This window comes from Oncorhynchus keta, chromosome 29 (assembly GCF_023373465.1).
Source record: "Oncorhynchus keta strain PuntledgeMale-10-30-2019 chromosome 29, Oket_V2, whole genome shotgun sequence".
In the NCBI taxonomy this organism is placed as follows: Eukaryota; Metazoa; Chordata; class Actinopteri; order Salmoniformes; family Salmonidae; genus Oncorhynchus; species Oncorhynchus keta.
Genome location: NC_068449.1, coordinates 47,974,417 through 47,996,943, shown reverse-complemented (window position 1 = coordinate 47,996,943; position 22,527 = coordinate 47,974,417). Strand labels below are relative to the sequence as shown.

General features: G+C 42.5%; 1 protein-coding gene and 1 long non-coding RNA gene across 2 annotated transcripts in view; one reads left to right on the top strand and one right to left on the bottom strand.

The window, feature by feature from the left end:
* Nucleotides 1-22,527, bottom strand: part of LOC118361878 (uncharacterized) — a 64,197-nt gene that overhangs the window by 4,321 nt on the left and 37,349 nt on the right. The window contains exons 2-3 of the mRNA XM_052485259.1: nt 11,687-11,817; nt 11,339-11,488 (exon numbers count right to left, since the gene is read on the bottom strand). Coding sequence (XP_052341219.1) covers nt 11,339-11,488; nt 11,687-11,817 — 281 coding nt within the window. The remainder of the gene's footprint in view (nt 1-11,338; nt 11,489-11,686; nt 11,818-22,527) is intronic.
* On the top strand, nt 7-20,469 carry LOC127913406 (uncharacterized). Its single transcript, XR_008085494.1, has 2 exons — nt 7-1,238; nt 16,611-20,469. It is a non-coding gene; the product is annotated as an uncharacterized LOC127913406 (long non-coding RNA).

The window sequence follows — 22,527 nt, the reverse complement described above, 5'->3', positions numbered from 1 at the left end:
CTGGAAGTGAGAGGTGATACAGATTATACAGACATACACTCCCTCAGGTACAGTGGGGCAAAAAAGTATTTAGTCAGCCACCAATTGTGCAAGTTCTCCCACTTAAAAAGATCAGAGAGGCCTGTCATTTTCATCATAGGTACACTTCAACTATGGCAGACAAAATGAGAAAAAACAATCCAGAAAATCACATTGTAGGATTTTTAATGAATGTATTTGCAAATTATGGTGGAAAATAAGTATTTGGTCAATAACAAAAGTTTATCTCAATACTTTGTTATATACCCTTTGTTGGCAATGACAGAGGTCAAACGTTTTCTGTAATTCTTCACAAGGTTTTCACACACTGTTGCTGGTATTTTGGCCCATTCCTCCATGCAGATCTCCTCTAGAGCAGTGATGTTTTGGGGCTGTTGCTGGGCAACACAGAATTTCAACTCCCTCCAAAGATTTTCTATGGGGTTGAGATCTGGAGACTGGCTAGGCCACTCCAGGACCTTGAAATGCTTCTTACGAAGCCACTCCTTCATTGCCCGGGTGGTGTGTTTGGGATCATTGTCATGCTGAAAGACCCAGCCACATTTAATCTTCAATGCCCTTGCTGATGGAAGGAGGTTTTCACTCAAAATCTCACGATACATGGCCCCATTTATTCTTCCCTTTACACGGATCAGTCGTCCTGGTCCCGTTGCAGAAAAACAGCCCCAAAGCATGATGTTTCCACCCCCATGCTTCACAGTAGGTATGGTGTTCTTTGGATGCAACTCAGCATTCTTTGTCCTCCAAACATGACGAGTTGAGTTTTTAACAAAAAGTCCTATTTTGGTTTGATCTGACCATATGACATTCTCCCAGTCTTCTTCTGGATCATCCAAATGCTCTCTAGCAAACATCAGACGGGCCTAGACATGTACTGGCTTAAGCAGGGGGACACGTCTGGCACTGCAGGATTTGAGTCCCTGGCGGCGTAGTGTGTTACTGATGGTAGGCTTTGTTACTTTGGTCTCAGCTCTCTGCAGGTCATTCACTAGGTCCCCCCGTGTGGTTCTGGGATTTTTGCTCACCGTTCTTGTGATCATTTTGACCCCACGGGGTGAGATCTTGCGTGGAGCCCCAGATCGAGGGAGATTATCTGTGGTCTTATATGTCTTCCATTTCCTAATAATTGCTCCCACAGTTGATTTCTTCAAACCAAGCTGCTTACCTATTGCAGATTCAGTCTTCCCAGCCTGGTGCAGGTCTACAATTTTGTTTCTGGTGTCCTTTGACAGCTCTTTGGTCTTGGCTATAGTGGAGTTTGGAGTGTGAATGTTTGAGGTTGTGGACAGGTGTCTTTTATACTGATAACAAGTTAAAACAGGTGCCATTAATACCGGTAACGAGTGGAGGACAGAGGAGCCTCAAAGAAGAAATTACAGGTCTGTGAGAGCCAGAAATCTTGCTTGTTGGTAGGTGACCAAATACTTATTTTCCACCATAATTTGCAAATAAATTCATAAAAAAATACTACAATGTGATTTTCTGGATTTTTTTTTTCATTTTGTCTGTCATAGTTGAAGTGTACCTATGATGAAAATTACAGGCCTCTCTCATCTTTAAGTGGGAGAACTTGCACAATTGGTGGCTGACTAAATACTTTTTTGCCCCATTGTATGTACACACACACACACACACAGATAAACACACTTTCAACATGGAGTGTTTACCCATCTCCACTACGTTTGAGTCCTATACTGTAGTCACATAATGACTTCATTGTTGTGAAACCCATCACAGTGGACATAAATATGATGTTGGTAAACAGGAGTCAGATATGATAAGTCAAAAGTCATCATCAGACAAACCCGACTAAACTATTTTGACGTGAACATTAGGTGTTTGTTAGTGTGTGTAATACACCATATGAAAACCACACATACACGTGTATCTCTGTGTGCCTTGCAGACATCTCTGCTGGGATGTCGGTCCATCATCTCAAGCTCAACAAGACGAAGCTGCTCTTCCTCCCGGGGAAGGCCTGCCCACTCCAAGACCTCTCCATCATGGTTGACAACTCCACAGTGCAAAGAACCTTGGCGTGACCCTGGACAACACCCTGTCATTCTCTGCAAACATCAAATCAGTGACTCTCTCCTGTAGGTTCATGCTTTACAACATCAGTAGAGTACGACCCTTCCTCACACAGGAAGCAGTGAAGTTCCTAATCCAGGCTCTTGTCATCTCCCATCTAGACTACTGCAACTCTTTTGGCTGGGCTCCCTGTTTGTGCCATCAAACCCCTGCAATTTATCTAGAATGCCGCCAGGTGTTCAACCTTCCCATGTTCTCCCATGGGTTGTTCTATGTCATTTCTGCAATCCATGACACCCACCATCATTTCTGTAGTTAGAAACAAGATTAGCATTCCTGCTAAATTATTTTGTTGAAATATAATTGAATCCTGAGAAATTAAGCTAATTGATTGCACTCAAATTGCCCATTTTAATTTATAGGATTCATATAAAATTCAATAAATACAGTACCTATCATTTGATTTGGGACAAAAACATTTCTAACAAAGACATGAAGAAGCGTACTGGTCAAAAGCCACCCAAACTCCACACCAATCCTACCCCAACAATGAGTATATAGTATCAGTTCTCTATCTGACATGAAGTATGGAGCTGCGGCTTAGAGTATGGTTTCTTCATCCTATGTAATGTATTATTGTTGAAATGCATGTTTTTTCCCCTGTTCAGGGAAATTAGTCATTTTAGTTGTTTATGTCCCATTCTACATCCTGATATTACTAGGTTCTGACCACTAGATTGTGCTGTTCCTGCTATTAGATGATAAAAAATACCCCCCCCCCAAAAAAAAAATGTTTCACTGAGATTACATAGGACAATGAAACAATACTCCAAGCCGCAGCTCCAACCATGTGTCGTGACATTGTATTAGTTAATGTGACGACTGTTGCTCAACAAATGATTAAAGGTTTCTAATTGCGTAATTAACTGAATCAAGCAATTATTAACTCATTAACCTGGGGCACCATGGGAAAATTAGTTTGATTGAGTTTCTATTTCCCAAATTAACTCAAAGAATATCAGAATATCGATTTTACAACAGTCACTAATTAATCAGTTTCCTCTAGTCTCATTCTGAACGCCGCATAATCCGGGAATCTGCACAGACCTGGGTCTCACCAATGAGTTCGTACCACACTAATCTTAGTTGAGTATTTATTTACTAAAAAGCTAAAATGATGATAAAAGGCACACATACACAAAAACACATTCTAGGCTATTGATTAGAACTTAGTATAACGGGCCAACACACTATGGCGTGTGTTACCCAAAATGGGGATTTAAAAGAGAGAGAAAATGAGAAAGTACACGAGAGACATATATTTGGGTGAATTTGTCAGCTATGCTTATTTTAACCCTTGCCCCAAACTGCCGCTCTTATGGGTCAAAATATAATGATGTAATTATGTGTGGGAGGTCTCAGATGGGAAGGTCCGCTTGGACCGTTTAGGCTGGTCAATGACACACTTCTCCGGCGCAACTCTCTGGTTGTCCTTACGATGTCAGTGTCCTTTTGGCTTAGTGGTCTGTTTCCTAGCCCTTGCTCTGGAAGGGGTCTTCTGAGGACATACAGCTCTGTAGCTCAGAGCTCACAGCATAGGAATGAAACAGTGTAGATACCACGATTCAATGGAGAGTGGAGGCTAGGTGGTCTGGCTTGAATTCACCCGCTTAGACACAGCTACTCATCCGTAGCTTGGGTAGAAAAAGATTTCTTTGTCTTCAACCTTGGGTTGAGTTTTGGGTTCGTTGACTTTTTTAGGCCTCGGCTACAGCTTGGGTCACTTAGTCTGTTAATTCTTCACTCACAGGTTTTATACCCTCGGGTCAGAAGTGGGCGTAACCGCCTTTAGGGCAATTCTCTTGGCGTACCAAGTTAAGAGGTCTGTATTTTACTCAAATCCAATTTTAGACAACTGACTTCACATTTCATCTTTACCAAAACATTCTCTTTGATTTGGACATTTTCCATACAACGTACAATGTATAAACATCAAACATATACTAGGAAAACTCTTAACGTTACAATGTTTTCGTAATAACGTCATCTATGAACCTTTAATAACAAAACAAAAATGACATACATTTTCATATTCCCTCTATCGTCATGACCACCATTGTGGCTGACGGAAACCATTGTTCCAAAGCCCCTTTATTTAATGTTTAATGTTCTGAGGCTGGTTCTCCATAGTGACAGGACAAAAGGAATTTGTCTGTGGCCTAAGATTTACCATGGGCGTGAGGGGTCATAAAACCCCCACATCCTCCTATCCCTTGAGATCCCTTCTCCTCTGCTGGGGATGAAATCTCTCTGCAGGATTGTGGTCGTTGGTAACCTGAGCCGAGCAGGACAGTCATGACACATGCTACTTGTCAGACAGAGAACTGATACTATATACTCATTGTTTGGGTGCAATCAATTAGTTGAATTTCTCAGAGATCTAATTGTATTTCAACAAAATAATGTTGCAGGAAAGCTAATATTATCTATATCCAACAGAAACGTTTTCAGAACAATCTGGGATGGTGGGTGTCGAAATCCTATATCTTGTGCTTTTTGAGGTGGAATGACCCCCATGTCGCCCCGCTCCTCCGCACAATCCACTGGCTTCCAGTCGAAGCTCCCATCCACGACATGACCATGGTGATTGCCTACATAGCAGCAAGGGGAAGTGCCCCTCCCTGCCTTCAGGCTGTGCTCAAACCCTACACCCCACCTGAGGACTCCGTTCTGCCACTGGTCTCTTGGCCGTCCCACCACTATGGGGGATCAGATCCCGCTCAGCCCAGTCAAAGCTCTTCTCTGTCCTGACACCCCAATGGTGGTACCAGTCCATGCTCATCTTCCAAAAACGTCTGAAACCCTACCACTTGAAAGAGCATCTTAAATAAATCCCCTTAAATAAATAAATGGTCTTCCTACCAATGTTATAGTTTGTGGGTTTTATATTACTTTCTATTTCTATTCATTTTAAGATTTTTATTTGAAATTGTTTTTCAGATCTGATTTACTAGTTTTTATTTAGTTGAAGTTGTATAGTTTTTTTTTGCCACTTCTTGCCACTATGGGGCAGTAATACATAAAGTGATGGGTCAGGTTATAGGTTAGATTTAAAGGGATAGTTCACCCAAATTACACAATTAAACATTGCTTACAGGGCAAGGAAACCAGTCTATGGACAAGGTATGACGGAAATCTATGTATCTCTGCGTTTCTCTGCTCATAGGTTGCTGACACCTTACAACACCTGGATAGGCATTTGACGTATCAGCTAACCACATCATGGTCGAGCTCCCCTGCTCAGACGTTGCAAGCATCGACCAATGGTTGCACGCAGGGCTGACTATTATGGAATTTGGGGTAACGATTATTTGTCACACAAATGGAAACAGTTATTGTCATAATTGTCATTTCTGTTCAAATGTTTTGCGCTTGTTGCATCATAATGCATCTGAGGGAAGACACAGTGGTGTACGAAATTATTGACACCCTTGATAAAAATGAGCAAAAATGACTATAAAATACAGTACGTAACTCATTTACTGAGCTATATTGTATGCAAAAAATAGGAAGTGTATGTTATTTTATACTAATACAATTGCTCAGAGAAAGAGATGTTCTTTAACAAGTAATATTTTTCTTTCTCAAAAATATAGGGGTCAAAATGATTGACATCCATGTCTTCAATACCTCACATTGCGAGGATAACGGTACTGAGACTTTTTCTAAAACGTTTTATGAGATTGGAGAACACATTGGGAACGATCTTAGACCATTCCTCAGTACAGAATCTTTCCAGATCCTTGACATCCTCCTTTTGTGCTTATGGATTGCCCTCTTCAATTCAAACCACAGGTATTCGATGGGATTTGAGTTTGGAGACAGATTCTGTGGTCAATCTTTGTGTATGTTGATGTGTGCTTTGGGTTATTGTCTTTCTGGAAGATCCATTTGAACTATCAGCTTTCTGGCAAAGGCAACCAGGTTATTGGCTAAAATGTCCTGGTTCTGAGTAAAGTTCATGATGCCATTGACCTTAACAAGGGCCACAGGACCAGTGGAAGCAAAACTACCCCATAACATCAAATATCTACCACCATATATTACAGTGGGCCTGGGGTGCTCATCTGCTTATGCATTTTAATTTTAACGCCAAACCCACCACTGGTGTGCATGGCCAAAGAGCTCAGTTCTTATCTGCTCTTCATCAATGAAGACTTCTCCGAAAAGGTACGCCTCAAAAGGAAGGATCCGCTGCCACGACTCATTGAACAGCACAAGAGAGGCAACATTGCATACCTGAAGTACAACCAGCTGGTCTTTCACCCCCCCCGCCCTAGTAGGCCTACTGCAAGCAACTGAAGCCCACTGAGAGAATGCCAAGAGTTTGCAAAGCTGTCATCAAGACCACGGGTGGCTACTTTGAAGAATTGTTTAACTCTCTTTTGGTTACAACATGATTCCAGATGTTATTTCAGAGTTGTGACCTCTTCAATATTATTCTACAATGTAGAAAATAGTTAAAAATAAAAGAAAAACCCTTGAATGTGTAGTTGTGTCTAAAACTTTTGACCGGTACTGTATATTTCTTCCTAACCCACCATGGACAGCTCAAACACAATTTTATGGTGGTTTAGGGAAGGTTTAAAACAAATGCCTGTGTCTCATCAGTATTCATAGCATTCTTAGTTCTTGTTAGAGCATCATGACCTGGAGTAGCACAGTGGTCTAAGTAAAGTGCTCCGGCTGTAGACCACTGATCGATTCCTTTAATTAATTAGACCTTTTTTCCCCACCCCTTTATTTAAAAAAAAATCTTTCTCCCCAACCTCGGGGCGGCAGGGTAGCCTAGTGGTTAGAGCGTTGGACTAGTAACCGGAAGGTTGCAAGTTCAAACCCCCGAGCTGACAAGGTACACATCTGTCGTTCTGCCCCTGAACAGGCAGTTAACCCACTGTTCCTAGGCCATCATTGAAAATAAGAATTTGTTCTTAACTGACTTGCCTAGTTAAATAAAGGTAAAATAAAATAAACAACCTGCCATGGACAGCTCCAATACAATTTTAGCTGTTGAACATGGTGGTCTCCTGAACTGGGAGCACCAATTGCACTTCGTTGACACTGACTGACACCACAGTTGTTGAATCTTGGGGCCTCCCGAGTGGCGATCCCGGTCTGTGTTGCAGCCGGCCACGACCGGGAGGCCCATGAGGGGACGCACAATTGGCCCAGCATTGTCCGGGTTAGTGGAGGGTTTGGCTGGGATGTCCTTGTCCCATCGCGCACTAGCAACTCTCTAGTAAGAATTCTGGCTCTCACAGAACTGTTAGTTTTTCTTTAAGAAGCCCTCCTGTTCTCCACTCATTACCTGTATTAACTGCACCTGTTTGAACTCGTTACCTGTATAAAAAACACCTGTCCACACACTCAATCAAACAGACTCCAACCTCTCCACAATGGCCAAGACCTGAGAGCTACAATAAATAAAATTGTAGACCTGCACATGGCTGGGATGGGCTACAGGACAATAGGCAAGCAGCTTGGTGAGAAGGTAACAATTGTTGGCGCAATTATTGGAAAATGGAAGAAGTTCAAGATGACGGTCAATCACCCTTGGTCTGGGGCTCCATGCAAGATCTCACCTCGTGGGGCATCAATGATCATGAGGAAGGTGAGGGATCAGCCCAGAACTACACGGCAGGACCTGGTAAATGACCTGAAGAGAGCTGGGACCATATTCTCAAAGAAAACCATTAGTAACACACACTAAAATCCTGCAGCGCACGCAAGGTCCCCCTGTTCAAGCCAGCGCATGTCCAGGCCCGTCTGAAGTTTGCCAATGACCATCTGGATGATCCAGAGGAGGAATGGGAGAATGTTATGTGGTCTGATGAGACAAAAATAGCTTTTTGGTCTAAACTCCACTCACCGTGTTTGGAGGAAGAACAAGGATGAGTACAACCCCAAGAACACCATCCCAACCGTGAAGCATGGAGGTGGAAACATCATTCTTTGGGGATGCTTTTCTGCAAAGGGGACAGGATGACTGCACCGTATTGAGGGGAGGATGGATGGGGCCATGTATCGCGAGATCTTGGCCAACAACCTCCTTCCCTCAGTAACAGCATTGAAGATGGGTCGTGGCTCGGTCTTCCAGCATGACAACGACCCGAAACATACAGCCAGGGCAACTAAGGAGTGGCTCCGTAAGAAGCATCTCATGGTCCTGGAGTGGCCTAGCCAGTCTCCAGACCTGAACCCAATAGAAAATCTTTGGAGGGAGCTGAACGTCCGTATTGCCAGCGACAGCCCCAAAACCTGAAGGATCTGGAGAAGGTCTGTATGGAGGAGTGGGCCAAAATCCCTACTGCAGTGTGTGCAAACCTGGTCAAGAACTACAGGAAACGCATGTCGTACGTCTCTGTAATTGCAAACAAAGGTTTCTGTACCAGATATTAAGTTCTGCTTTTCTGATGTATCAAATACTTATGTCATGCAATAAAATGCAAATTAATTACTTAAAAATCATACAATGTGATTTTCTGGATTTTCTCACAGTTGAAGTGTACCTATGATAAAAATTACAGACCTCTACATGCTTTGTAAGTAGGAAAACATGCAAAATCGGCAGTGTATCAAATACTTGTTCTCCCCACTGTACACTAGACGACTGTTTGGGGGCACTGTGTTGAAGCTACTGTGCCTCCATCTTGGAACTCCCCCACCATTGTAAAACATTTTTTTGGGGAAGCTATATAAATGCATTTATTAATGTCCACATTCATTTTTTCCACATGTATTTAATGACAGACACATTAATGCGAAATGTGTTATTATATTATGTGCCATAAACAAAAACAAAAAAAGGAATATGTAAAGACATTTTCCTTAAAGTATACTTTGAGATCACTTATGTTACTGTCCCCACTACAACAACAACAAATATTTAAATACATGTAATTTTGTCCTTTATTGAAATACAGTAGAATTCCATTCAATCCTATGGAGGACTGCTCCTACTGGGGAGTGAGTATCCATAACATTCTTAGTGTTTACAAGAGCATTGTAGCGCAGTGGTCTAAAACAGAGCACTCCCGCTCCAAGCCTCACGAGTTGCATTTATTTAAATGTTTTCAAGAAGAAACGAATAGTCTGATAATTTACACATCAGAGAAAGGTGTCTCGGCTCAACTAAATCGTCTTTGGGTACGTTGAAATGCATAAGCATCTCGACAGATTTACAAAATAGTATCCACACCAAAGACCATAACTCATTTGACAATAGCCCAACTGTAAAACGTGGTTCAGCATCCACACTGGAGGAAATTTTATCATTCTACAGTAGGCCTACATCTGTTAATCAACTGATGGTCCTGAAGCATCACCATTAATTTTCACTCAAACATCATTTTAAGCTTTGTTCTACTGTTGACAGTTAGCTGATTTCGGGATTATATATACCAATTTGCTCTACTTAAATACACTACATGACCAAAAATATGTGGCACCTGTTCGTCAAACATCTCGTTCCAAAATCATGGCCATTAATATGGTCCCCCTTTCCTGCTATAACAGCCTCCAGTCTTCTGGGAAGGCTTTCCACTAGATGATGGAACATTTCTGAAGGGACTTGCTTCCATTCAGCCACAAGAGCATTAGTGAGGTCGGGCACTGATGTTGGGTGATTAGGCCTGGCTCACAGCCGGCATTTCAATTCATCCCAAAGGTGTTCGATGGGGTTGAGGTCAGGGCTCTGTGCAGGCCAGTCAAATTCTTCCACGCTGATCTTGACATGCTATTTCTGTATGACCCTCGCTTTATGCACAGGGGCATTGTCATGCGAAAACATGAAAATGCACCCGTCACTAGTCTCAACTAAAAATCTACATGAACTTGATAAACTGCATACATTTCTCATTACATTTCTCATTAAAACTATGTTGGGAAAAAAATAGAGTACTTGAACATAAGTAATGAAACAGGCATTTGTGAACATCATATAGCCTACACAGTACAAACACAATATGTAACAGACTTTTTTAGGCTTATATATATCACACAAAGTCTGGATAAAATATTCTACCCAGGAATACTCAACACTGTTAGTCTAAATCTCATTATTCCAAATGTATATGTGGATGTTTTCTGATGACAACAATGAAATTGCATCTTTGTCTTTAATGCAGGGATTGATTTAAACATCAGAAGCTATTGAGTGGAATGGTTACTTTCCATGTTAAAGAGTGGAATGGTTTTTCTGCTGGTGTATCCTGAGGTAGCTTCGCTCTGAGAATCTTTTCCATCATTGAGTACAGGCAAACAGCCTCTATCCCATGTGGACCTTCAGGTGCATCTTCAGCTGTTCCTGGCGGGAGAATCTCTTCTCACACTGGGGGCAGCTGTAGGGTTTCTCCCCTGTATGGACCATCTGGTGCCTCTTCAGGTGACCAGCCTGGGCAAAGCGCATGTGACACTGGGTACAGCTGAAGGGTTTCTCCCCTGTGTGGACCCTCTGGTGGATCTTCACCTTCTGGGGGCTGCTGAAGCCTTTGTTACAGAACATGCAGAGGAACCGTTTCTCTTTACTATTGCTTGATGCTGTTCCCCCTCCCCGAGCGTTGGCTCTTTGGTCGTTTGAGTTCAATACCTGATCGAAAAGGACACGGTCGAGTGAATCGGAAGGTGCCATCATCGTGGATACTGGGTCGCGATCCTTGAACTCGTGTAAAGGGGAGTGGGTGACAATATTTGTATTTGTCTCTAAGCTTTCTCTGTAATGTAAGAAATCTCTGCCCTGTGAGTGTCTGTCTCCTTGGTGACTATCTGCATTCCATATAGGAGGAGCGTCACCCTCCACTTTCACAGTCACCTCATCTACGACTATAACCTCCCCTTTCTCATCTTGGTACCCTTCAGAGTATACACTACTACTGTACCGGTTCCAGTCCCCTCTAGACAGATCAGTCTGTCTCTCTAAACCCAAGGATATGTTGCCTGGGTCCATCTCTGAAGTGTAAGAACAAGACAGATCATCAACACCCGTGTCTAATGTGTCACCATCCCCATCCCCACAGGAATGAACCATCCTCTGGCTCTGGTGAAATACCGGTAAGTACTCTGAGTCTGGAGCAGGACAGCCCAGTGTCCCAAGCCCCAGTCTGTCTGGGTCTGATCTGTGGTCATTTGCTGTGTGTAAGAGCCTGTGTGTTACAGTTAAAGTCTCTGTGTCTGTCTCTGACTTGAGGATGGCGTTCGGCGTTCCACTGACCTCCGTGATGCTGCGTTGGGCGACGGGGACCTCCGTGGCTACAGGGGGTGCTCCAGTCTCTCCAGTCTGGATGTCTCTACTGTGTTGTGGGTCCTCTACTTCAGGGCTATCCTGCTTGACTCCAGGACCTGCAGCCTCTGCATCTGCAGACTGACAGATGAAGAGCGGAGGTTATTAACGATACATGACTGAAATTGGATAACAATGTCATAGTGAAGTCTCAAACTCTCCTATGGCAGATAAATAAGGATGTACATGTAATCATATGAATAGCTGAGGGGAGCCTTTCTGAAATAAACTAAACACATTTGATGTACTGTAATTTTGATGTAATACTATTACACTAACCTCTATCATGGTAACATGATGGGTTGAGTTTCCACTCCCCTCATCAACAGTGATTGGTTGGTCATCTCTCCATGTATTGTGTCCTGTTGGCTTCACAAAGCTCCTGTGGCCTCCAGTGAGATGTCCTTCACCTAAGAGAGTGATTGGGGAAAAAGAGGTGGTTAGGTACTGTCAATGCTGAACGCTATATTGTACAATATTGACAGTTTTAACACTGTCTAGAATTGGTCAGGATGACTTTGCATAACTTCTTGATATCCGATTTATAGATTGATTGATTATGTTCCTTGCATTATTCTTTCCATAGTAAATAATAGGTAATTCAGTAAATCAGGAATCTAATTAGAATATGATAAAGTCTTTGTGCAAGATAGCTAGCTAAGTAATCAGGGGCATTATTGCATACGATCCAAAAACTGACCAACCCCAGTCAGGGACAGATTAATGCAGGGGCTTACTGAGGATGAAGCACCTAGGCTCAGACCCGTAGCGGACCAACAGACCGCAAAAATGTTTTTTTTTTTTACTGCAACCGTCAACTACAGGAGGATTCATGGGCCCGCTCTCAATGAGTGTAGACAGCCTGCTGCTGCCACTCTGCTAATCATCAGATGGGGGCACCTTAATTGGGTAACTGATTAATAAAATAAACTGCATAATAAAGAAATGTGACTGGCCAATTGTGTGAGTCGGGGACTGGGCCCAAGAGGCAAATAGATTTATTTTTTATCCAACCACAGGAGCCCGCCCTCAATGTTCAAAATACAACAGAGAGCATAGTTTAACCACAGCGGCTCAATAGTTTCTAAATAAAAATAACAGGATTACATTTGATCACAAGCACATACAGGTAAACTGCCAAAACAAAGGAAACACCAGCATAAAGTGTCTTAAAAAGGGTGTTGGGCCATCAAGAGCTGCCAGAACGGCTTCAATGCACCTTGGCATAGATTCAACAAGTGGATTTAAACCACTCATGACTTGAATGGGAACTGCCATCTATGATTATATTTCTATGGTTGGCTGTGGCTCCCAATTTCTTGCTAACAGTAGCACTATTTTTCTAAGTAGCTCATCTTGAGATAGGCTATTGCCAAGAGGAGCACATCGGCCATCACTAGGAGTAGTAGCCTATGGCTTCATCTTCATCATTAGGTGAGCCTGGGCAATTTTTTGGTTCGAATTCAAGACCAGATTTATCTCTGTTTGTCAGTGTAGCCACTCATTTATGTGATATTAAAAACGATTTAGCTCATGTATTTTGTCATGTAAATGAAGTAGAATTGCGTGAAATTAGTATTTTAAAAGGACCCTGCTTACAAATGTGTGGAAATCCTGAAAACTGTAGCCTATGCCACATCACAAATGTTATTATGGCTTTATTATAATGGGGCTTTGACTTCCACATAACTTAACACGTGTCGAATTGCATCTTGGTGCACGGATTTGTTTACAAAAAAATATGGTCTGCCGATGGGGGTGGTGTCTATAACAATATAAAAAATCATAAATCTATCCCTGAGTCTAATTCTAGGTAACAGGGAGACAGCCCCCGCCTATTGCAAATTGTACCTCTTGGCATTCCTCTGTATCGGTCGAGGATCTTGACACTATTGGTCCCTTCTGCGCGCTCCCGTGCCACCTTCAGTTCCAGTAGTTGTAGTTTCCTCCGTAATGCCCTGTTTTCTTTCTGGCTTTGAGTTATTTCCAAACGAAACACTGCATAGTCGTCGTCTACGAGTTTACAGATATCTGCCACGGCTGCATTTGCTAGTACCTCCATGATGGAGGCTATTTGAGTGTGAAAAACCATACAGTTAGCCATTGTTAGCAGCTAGCTAGCGTCACCTATATAACATTTATCAACCAAGTCCGGTCTCCAACTCGAATTAAACACTACCTTGTAAGTATGTGATGCTGTGTCGTTAAATTAGTAATATGTTGAGTTCCAGGGTGTTAATAAACGTCTAAATAACAATAAAAACGCCAACGTGGAAATGGTTCAGTCACTGTTCACTTCAGTTTACTTCTTCTTCGTGTGAAGTTCCGTCAGACTTAACGCTGTGTTGCGTATTGCTGCCCTTTGCAGGTCGGAGTGCGGACTGCACATTGGTCACAAGAAAAGAGAAACATTCAGCGCATAATTGTATTAGTGGAAAACAAGAATGTTCTCAGGGCAGGCCTGGTTGTAGTTAGATATTTTCGAGTAGGGACTAGGATAATTTGAGCATTTTAGCTAACCCTTTCCTTAACTGTGCGACCAGTGTCCCCCGCAACGGGACAGTTGAGCTAACATAGGCTAATGTGATTAGCATGAGGTTGTAAGTAACAACAAAATTCCCAGGACATAGACATCTGATATGGGCAGAAAGCTTAAATTCGTGTTAATCTAACTGGAATGTCCAATTTACAGTAGCTATTAGGGCAGTCTTGATACAAGTTTTTCCTTTCAAATGGTATCAAGAATATGCATATCCTTGCTTCAGGTCCTGAGCTACGGGCAGTTAGATTTGGATGTCATTTTAGTGGAAAATTGGGGAAAAAAAGGTTGGATCCTTAAGAGGTTTTAACCTTAACATAACTCTCCTAACCTGCTGCGTAAATTCTCCTAACCTGCTATGAAAATGAACTTAGTCCCTGGTAGACCTGCCCTGAAAGCAGTGTGGTTCCACTAAGTACCCACTAATGCTGCAGATTATGCACGCTGATGCCACAAGGTCTGCAAACCTCAAAGCACATGCATTTGCGTCTCCGATGGTATTTTGCATCTCAAATGGTATGTGTGCATGCAACCTGTAGACGTTCCTGAAGTCTCACACAGAGATGGAAGTCATCATGTTGGAGGACCGGGCGAGGAAGAGGGTGGATGGCAAGAGGAATTGAAGCAGCAAGAATGGCACGAGGTGCAAACCCCAACCGACTGCGAAATATAAGCTGAGTACTTTCTCCTTTGGGTCAAGCACAGAAGAGAAAAATGCTGAAAACCCTGAGTAGTCATGGATAGTGAACTTGAAATTGATCCTGACAAAAGTGAGGAGAAATAACTTGGGTCATTAGGTGAGGTGAAGGCTTCCGAGCCTCACCCTAATGATCAAGCCTGGACTGCTGAGGAGTTATTGACTCCATCCTAGCTGGGGGATGCTCTCATCTTATCTATGATCATAGACAGGGCTCTAACTCCTCTAGCTCCACAATGAGATAGGATGCAAGCCAGGCAGCAGGCTGTTAGCCAGCCTGTCAGCTTAGTGGAGTCTGCCACTAGCACAGTCAGTGTAGTCAGTTCAGCTATCCCCATTAAGCTATCCCCACCTGTGCCTCGACCTAGGTTGGGCAAAATGAAACATGGTGATGTTCGCCTTAGCAATCTCACTGGAATAAAGACCTCCTCCATTCCTGTCATTATTGAAAGAGATTGTGATATCTCACATCTCAAAATAGAGGTACTTAATGTTAGATCCCTCACATCCAAGGCAGTTATAGTCAAGGAACTAATCCCTGATCATAATATTCATGTAATTGGCCTGACTGAAACATGGCTTAAGCCTGATGAGTGTTAAATGAAGCCTCTTCTCCTGGTTACACTAGTGACCATATCCCCTGTGCATCCCGTAAAGGCGGAGGTGTTCCTAACATTTACGATAGCAAATTTCAATTTACAAAAAATAGGACTGCATTTTCATCTTTTGAGCTTCTAGTCATGAAATCTATGCAGCCTACTCAATCACTTTTTATAGCTACTGTTTACAGGCCTCCTGGGCCATATACAGTGTTCCTCACTGAGTTCCCTGAATTCCTATCGGACCTTGTAATAATGGCAGATAATATTCACATTTTTGGTGACTTTAATATTCAAATGGAAAAGTCCACAGACCCACTTCAAAAGGCTTTCAGAACCATCACAACTCTTGGTTTTGTCCAAGAGCCAAGAGCCCTCCAAGAGCCCTCACTGCTGCTCGATCGTTCTATTTTTCCAATTTAATGGAGGAGAAAAATAACAATGGAACATTTATTTTTGATGCTATCGCAAAGCTAACTAAAATGCAGCATTCCCCAAGAGAGTATGGCTTTCACTTCAGCAGTAATAAATTCATAAACTTCTTTGACAAAAAGATCATGATCATTAGAAAGCAAACGATGGACTCCTCTTTAAATCTGCATATTTCCTCAAAGCTCAGTTGTCCTGAGTCTGCACAACACTGCCAGGACCTAGGATCAAGGGAGACACTCAAAATGTTCATACTATTTCTCGACACATTGATGAAAATAGTCATGGCCTCTAAACCTTCAAGCTGCATACTGGACCCTATTCCAACTAAACTACTGAAAGAGCTGCTTCCTGTGCTTGGCCTTCCTATGTTGAACATAATAAATGCCTCCTTGTCCCCCGGATGTGTACCAAACTCACTAAAAGTGGAGGTAATAAAGCCTCTCTTGAAAAAGTCCAATCTTGACCCTGAAAATATTTTTTTAACTTAATTGGCCTATATTGAATGTCCCATTCCTCTCAAACATTTCTGAAAAGATGTTGAGCAGCAACTCACTGCCTTCCTGAAGACAAACAATGTATAAGAAATGCTTCAGTCTGGTTTTAGACCCATCATAGCACTGAGACTGCACTCGTGAAGGTGGTAAATGACCTTTTAATGGCGTCAGACCAAGGCTCTGCATCTGTCCTCATGCTCCTAGACCTCAGTGCTGCTTTGATACCATCGATCACCACCTCCCGTGTGGTTCTGGGATTTTTGCTCACCGTTCTTGCGATCATTTTGACCCCACGGGGTGAGATCTTGCGTGGAGCCCCAGATTGAGGGAGATTATCAGTGGTCTTGTATGTCTTCCATTTCCTAATAATTGCTCCCACAGTTGATTTCTTCAAACCAAGCTGCTTACCTATCGCAGATTCAGTCTTCCCAGCCTGGTGCAGGTCTACAATTTTGTTTCTGGTGTCCTTCGACAGCTCTTTGGTCTTGGCCATAGTGGAGTTTGGAGTGTGACTGTTTAAGGTTGTGGACAGGTATTTTATACTGATAACAAGTTCAAACAGGTGCCATTAATACAGGTAACGAGTTGAGGAAAGAGGAGCCACTTAAAAAAGAAGATACACGTTTGTGAGAGCCAGAAATCTTGCTTGTTTGTAGGTGACCAAATACTTATTTTCCACCATAATTTGCAAATTAATTCATTAAAAATCCTACAATGTGATTTTCTGGAATTTTTTTCTCATTTTGTCTGTCATAGTTGAAGTGTACCTATGATGAAAATTACAGGCCTCTCTCATATTTTTAAGTGGGAGAACTTGCACACTTGGTGGCTGACTAAATACTTTTTTGCCCCACTGTATTCTCAGCCTTGTCTCAGAATAGTAAGTTGGTGGTTTGAAGATATCCCTCTAGTGGTGTGGGGGGCTGTGCTTTGGCAAAGTGAGTGGGGTTATATCCTGGCCACAGTGTCTCCCGACCCCTCCTGTCTCAGCCTCTAGTATTTATGCTGCAGTAGTTTGTGTCAGGGGGCTAGAATCAGTCTGTTATATCTGGAGTCCTGTGTAAATTTAAGTATGCTCCCTCTAACTCTCTCTCTCTCTCTTCTCTCAGAGGACCTGAGCACTAGGACCATGCTTCGGGACTACCTGGCCTGATGACTCCTTGCAGTCCCCAGTCCACCTGGTCGTGCTGCTGCTCCAGTTTCAACTATTGTGCCTGCGGCTATGGAACCCTGACCTGTTCACCGGATATGCTATCTTGTCCCGAACCTGCTGTTTTCGACTCTCTCTCTCTCTACCGCACCTGTTGTCTCTAACTCCGAGTGATCGGCTATGAAAAGCCAATTGACATTTACTCCTGAGGTGCTGACCTGTTGCACCCTCTGCAACCACAGTGATTATTATTATTTTACACTGCTGGTCATCTATGAAGGTTTGAACATCTTGGCCATGTACTGTTATAATCTCCAGCCGGCACAGCCAGAGGAGTACTGGCCACCCCTCACAGCCTGGTTCCTCTCTAGGTTTCTTCCTAGGTTCCTGCCTTTCTAGGGAGTTTTTCCTAGCCCCCGTGCTTCTACATTTGCATTGCTTGCTGTTTGGAGTTTTAGGCTGTGTTTCTGTATAGCACTTTGTGACATCGACTGATGTAAAATGGCTTTATAAATACATTTGATTATTTGATTGATTGATTGATCAGGAAAATGCCATAGATTACTCTGGCCCATGAAAGCGGTGTCCTGGTTTGCTCTCCAGAGCACAGCGCCACTGAAAGGAGTGATAACTGGGGTGAGGTTGAGTGTTAAGGTGGGTCAACTGAAGTCGGGGATCCCGGTTGTCTGTGTTGCACGCCGTTTGGTGGTGAATGATTCAGTGTGTTTGCCAGATAAAGTCATAAAGTCATAGAACTTATCTCGTGAGAGCTTTTGTTACGAACCCAGTACCGTGTTTCAGGTGTCAAGTTTATGCTCAAGTGTACAGGAGGGGATGGGACAAAAGAGTGAGTAGTTTCGGTGGAAAAAGTGGAGCGTGTCAATTGTGGGGATGGCTATGTTGCTGGGGATCAGAAATGTCCTGTGCGAGTGAGACAGGGTGAGGTTGCCAGGGTGAGAGCAGTGCATAAAGTGTCATATGCTGAGGCAGTGAGGAAAGTAGAAGATGGTGGGTTAAGGGTGAGGGAGCCTGAGAGGATCCCTGTGAGTAGTAGGCCAGGACAGAGTGACCCCAACAATTTGTGCTTTAGTAAGTCTTCTTGGTGTTTATTGCTATGGTCATTAATTGTACCGCACAGATGGAAAGGAAATCCCAGAAGATTGAATTTGTAGTAACAGCAGCAGAGATGTTTGGACACATCTACTCATTCAAGGGTTTTCTTTATTTTTCTACATTGTAGATTAATAGTGAAGACATCAAAATTATGAAATAAGACACATGGAATCATGTAGTAACAAAACAAGTGTTAAACAAATCAAAATATATTTTATATTTGCGATTCTTCAAAGTAGCCACCCTTTGCCTTGATGACAGCTATGCACACTCTTGGCATTCCCTCAACCAGCTCCATGAGGAATGCTTGAAGGAGTTCCCATATATGCTGAGCACTGCTTTTCCTTCACTCTGTGGTCCAACTCATCCTAAACCATCTCAATTGGTTTGAGATTGGGTGATTGTGATTGTGATTGGGGAGGCCAGGTGATCTGATGCAGCACTCCATCACTCTCCTTCTTGATCAAATATCCCTTACACAGCCTGGAGGTGTGTTGGGTCATTGTCCTGTTGAAAAACAAATGATAGTCCTAAGCGCAAACCAGATGGGACGGCGTATCGCTGCAGAATGCTGTGGTAGACGTGCTGGTTAAGTTTGCCTTGAATTCTAAATAAATCACAGACAGTGTCAACAGCAAAGCACCCCCAAACCATCACACCTCCTCCTCCATGCTTCACCAACTCTGCGTCTCGCAAAGATTTTACCTCCCATGCTGTTGGTGGTGGTAACGCACCATCCTCTCTGGCACCATTCGACATCCTGTCTCACCTCGCATGTCTTACATCATCTGTGGCGTGAAACACTATTGCAAAAAAAGTGAGAAGGGGAAAATTGAACCACTATCTAACCCTGCACTTATACGCTACTCTCAAAAACCCACCACCCCATCCCACGACTTTGGCCCCAACGATCCTACATCAGACGCGCCCTGTAGATCTTCTGCACTTAAACCTCTCACATCCAAATATGTATCTGCTGCTGCAACCACTACATCTACAATGCCTTCAGGAAGTATTCACACCGCTTGACTTTTTCCAAATTTTGTTGTGTTAGAGTGGGATTCATTGTAATTTTTTGGTCAACGATCTACACAAAATAATGTAATGGCTCTGTAATGTCAAAATGTAATGTCAAAATCCTAACATTGACAAATTAATGAAAAATTAAACAATAATCTATATCTTGATGAGATAAGAGTCAGAAACACCTTTGGCAGTGATTAAAGCTGTGAGTCTGTTTGGGTTAAGTTTCCCAAGAGATTTGCACACCTGACCTGTACAATATTTGCCAATTATTCTTGATCATTGCTCGATAGCCATTTTCAAGTCTTCCCATAGATTCTCAAGCCGATTTAAGTCAAAATTGTAAGCCAAAACTAAGCCACTCAGGAACATTCAATGTCGTCTTGATAAGCAACTCCAGTGTCGATTTGGCCTTGTGTTTGAAGTTATCGTCATGCTGAAAGGTGAATTCGTCTCCCAGTGTCTGTTGAAAAGCAGACTGAACCAGGTTTTCCTCTAGGATTTTGCCTGTGCTTAGCTATATTCCGTTTCTGTTTATCCCCCCAAAAAAACTCCCTAGTCCTTGCCGATGACAAGCATACCCATAACATGATGTTTGAAGAGTGGTACTGTGTTATGTTGGATTTTCCCAAAACATAACGCTTTGTATTCAGGACATAAAGTTCCTTTCTTTGACACATTGTTTGCCTTGTTGCAAACAGGATGCATGTTGTGGAATATTTTTATTCAGCAAAATGCTTCCTTCTTTTCACTCTGACAATCAGGTTAGTATTGTGGAGTAATTACAATGTTGTTGATCCATCCTCAGTTCTCTCATATCACAACCATTAAACTCTGTAACTGTTTTATAATCACCATCGGCCTTGTGGTGAAATCCCTGAGCAGTTTCCTTCCTTTCTGACGCCTGTATCTTTGTAGTGACTGGGATTTATACACCATCCAAAGCCTAATTAATAACTTCACCATGCTCAAAGAGATGTTGAGCGTCATTAAAAAAAATATTTGTACACATCTACCAGTCGTTGCCGTTCTTTGTGAGGTATTGAAAAATCTTCCTGGTCTTTGTGGTTCAATCTGTGCTTGAAATTCACTACTCGATTGAGGGACCTTACAGATAATTGTATGTTTTGGGTACAGAGATGGGGTAGTCGTTGAAAAAATCATGTTAACCACTATTATTGAACACAGAATGAGTCCATGATGCAACTTATGTGATTTGTTAAAACACATTTTTATTCCTGAATTTATTTAGGCTTGCCATAACGAAGGGGTTGAATATTTATTGACTCAAGACATTTCAGCTTATCATTTTTAATTAATTTGTAAACATTTCTAAAAACAAAATTCCACCTTTTCTCTTTAACATTGCCTGATGTTGCTCCCCCTCCCTGAGCCTTGGCTCGAGTCGTGTCATTTGAGTGCAATACCTGATCGAAAAGGCCCCATGGACGTGCACACTGGGTCGCGATCCATGAACATGTGTAAAGGGGAGTGGGTCGCGTCATTTGGATTTGTCTCTAAGCTTTCCCTGTAATCTAAATGTCCGTCTCCTAGGTGACTATCTGCATTCCATGTGGGAGGAACGTAAGCCCTTCATTTTCACAGTTACTTTATCTACGATGAGACCCTCCCTTTCCTTATCTAGGCACCATTCAGAGTATACACTACTACTGTACCGGTTCCAGTCCCCTCTAGACAGATCAGTCTGTGTCTCTAAACCCAAGGGCATGATGCCAGGATCCATCGCTGTAGTGTAAGAACAAGACAGATCATCAACACCAGTGTGTAATGTGTCACCATCTCCAAGGGAATGAACCATCCTCTGGCTCTGGTGACATACCGGTAAATACTCTGAGCCAGGAAGACAGCCCAGTGTTCCCAGCCCCAGTCTCTCTGGGTCTGATGCTGTGTGTAAGAGCCTATGTGTTACAGTTAAACTTTTGGTGTCTGTCTCTGACTTAAGGAAGGTGTTCTGCGAGGCGAGATGCTCCGTGGCTACAGGGGGGTGCTCCAGACGCTGCTCCAGTCTGGATGTCTCTGCTGTGTCGTGGGTCCTCCTCTCCTTCAGTCCTCTTCTGCTTGAGCAGAGACGATCCTCCAGGACCTGCAGCCACTGCATCTACAGACTGACACAAGAAGAGAGGAGGTTATTACCGGCATATGAGTTGAATTGGATAACAACGTCATAGGGAAGTCTCACAAGCTCCCCTATCCTCCTGAGACCCAGCAATTCATTTTTGCCCTCATGCCACTGTGGCAGGTCCTATTATACATTTGAGAGGACATTCTTGGCATTTCCAGATTAAATAAGAGCTTGTTAATAAAAGTTCTCTGTTCATATTTACTGTTAACTGAGTCATTATTTCCACTACAGTGCAAATATAATACAACAAATGTGAACAAATATTTGTTCACATTTGTTTCTTTGTAACCTGCTTTTGTTCACCCCAAAAAATATAAAAATTTCAAAACCTTTTTTTTGTTGACTCTCAGGTGGCTATGGCAGAAAAATTAGAACATACGTGTGGGCAAGTTAATACCGGAGGGTAGTCTTTCTGAAATAAACTGTTCACATTTTATTTACAAAGTAACTGTAATTTTTTATGCAGCAATATTACACTAATCTCTATCATGATAACATGCTGAGTTGAGGTTCCACTCCCCTCATCAATAGTGATTGGTTGGCCATCTCTCCATGTATTGTGTCCCACTGGCTTCACAGAGATCCTCTGGCCTCCAGTGAGATGTCCTTCACCTGAGAGAGTGATTGGGGGAAAAGAGGTGGTTAGGTTAGGTATTGTCAATGCTCAGCTGTATATTTATTTACACTATCTAGAATTGGCGAGGATGTAAGGTAACACTTATCAATTTCTTGATATACTGTTTATTGATTATATTATGTAACATGCATCTTGACTAAATAATAGTAAAATCAGTAAATCAAGAATCTAGTTAGAATATAATATTATGTGTCTTTGCGCAAGATTGCTAAGTAAATCAGGGGAATTATTACTTTGTATCAAAAACTGACCAAAATGTAATTCTGGGAAACACATCTGAACACATGTAGAGG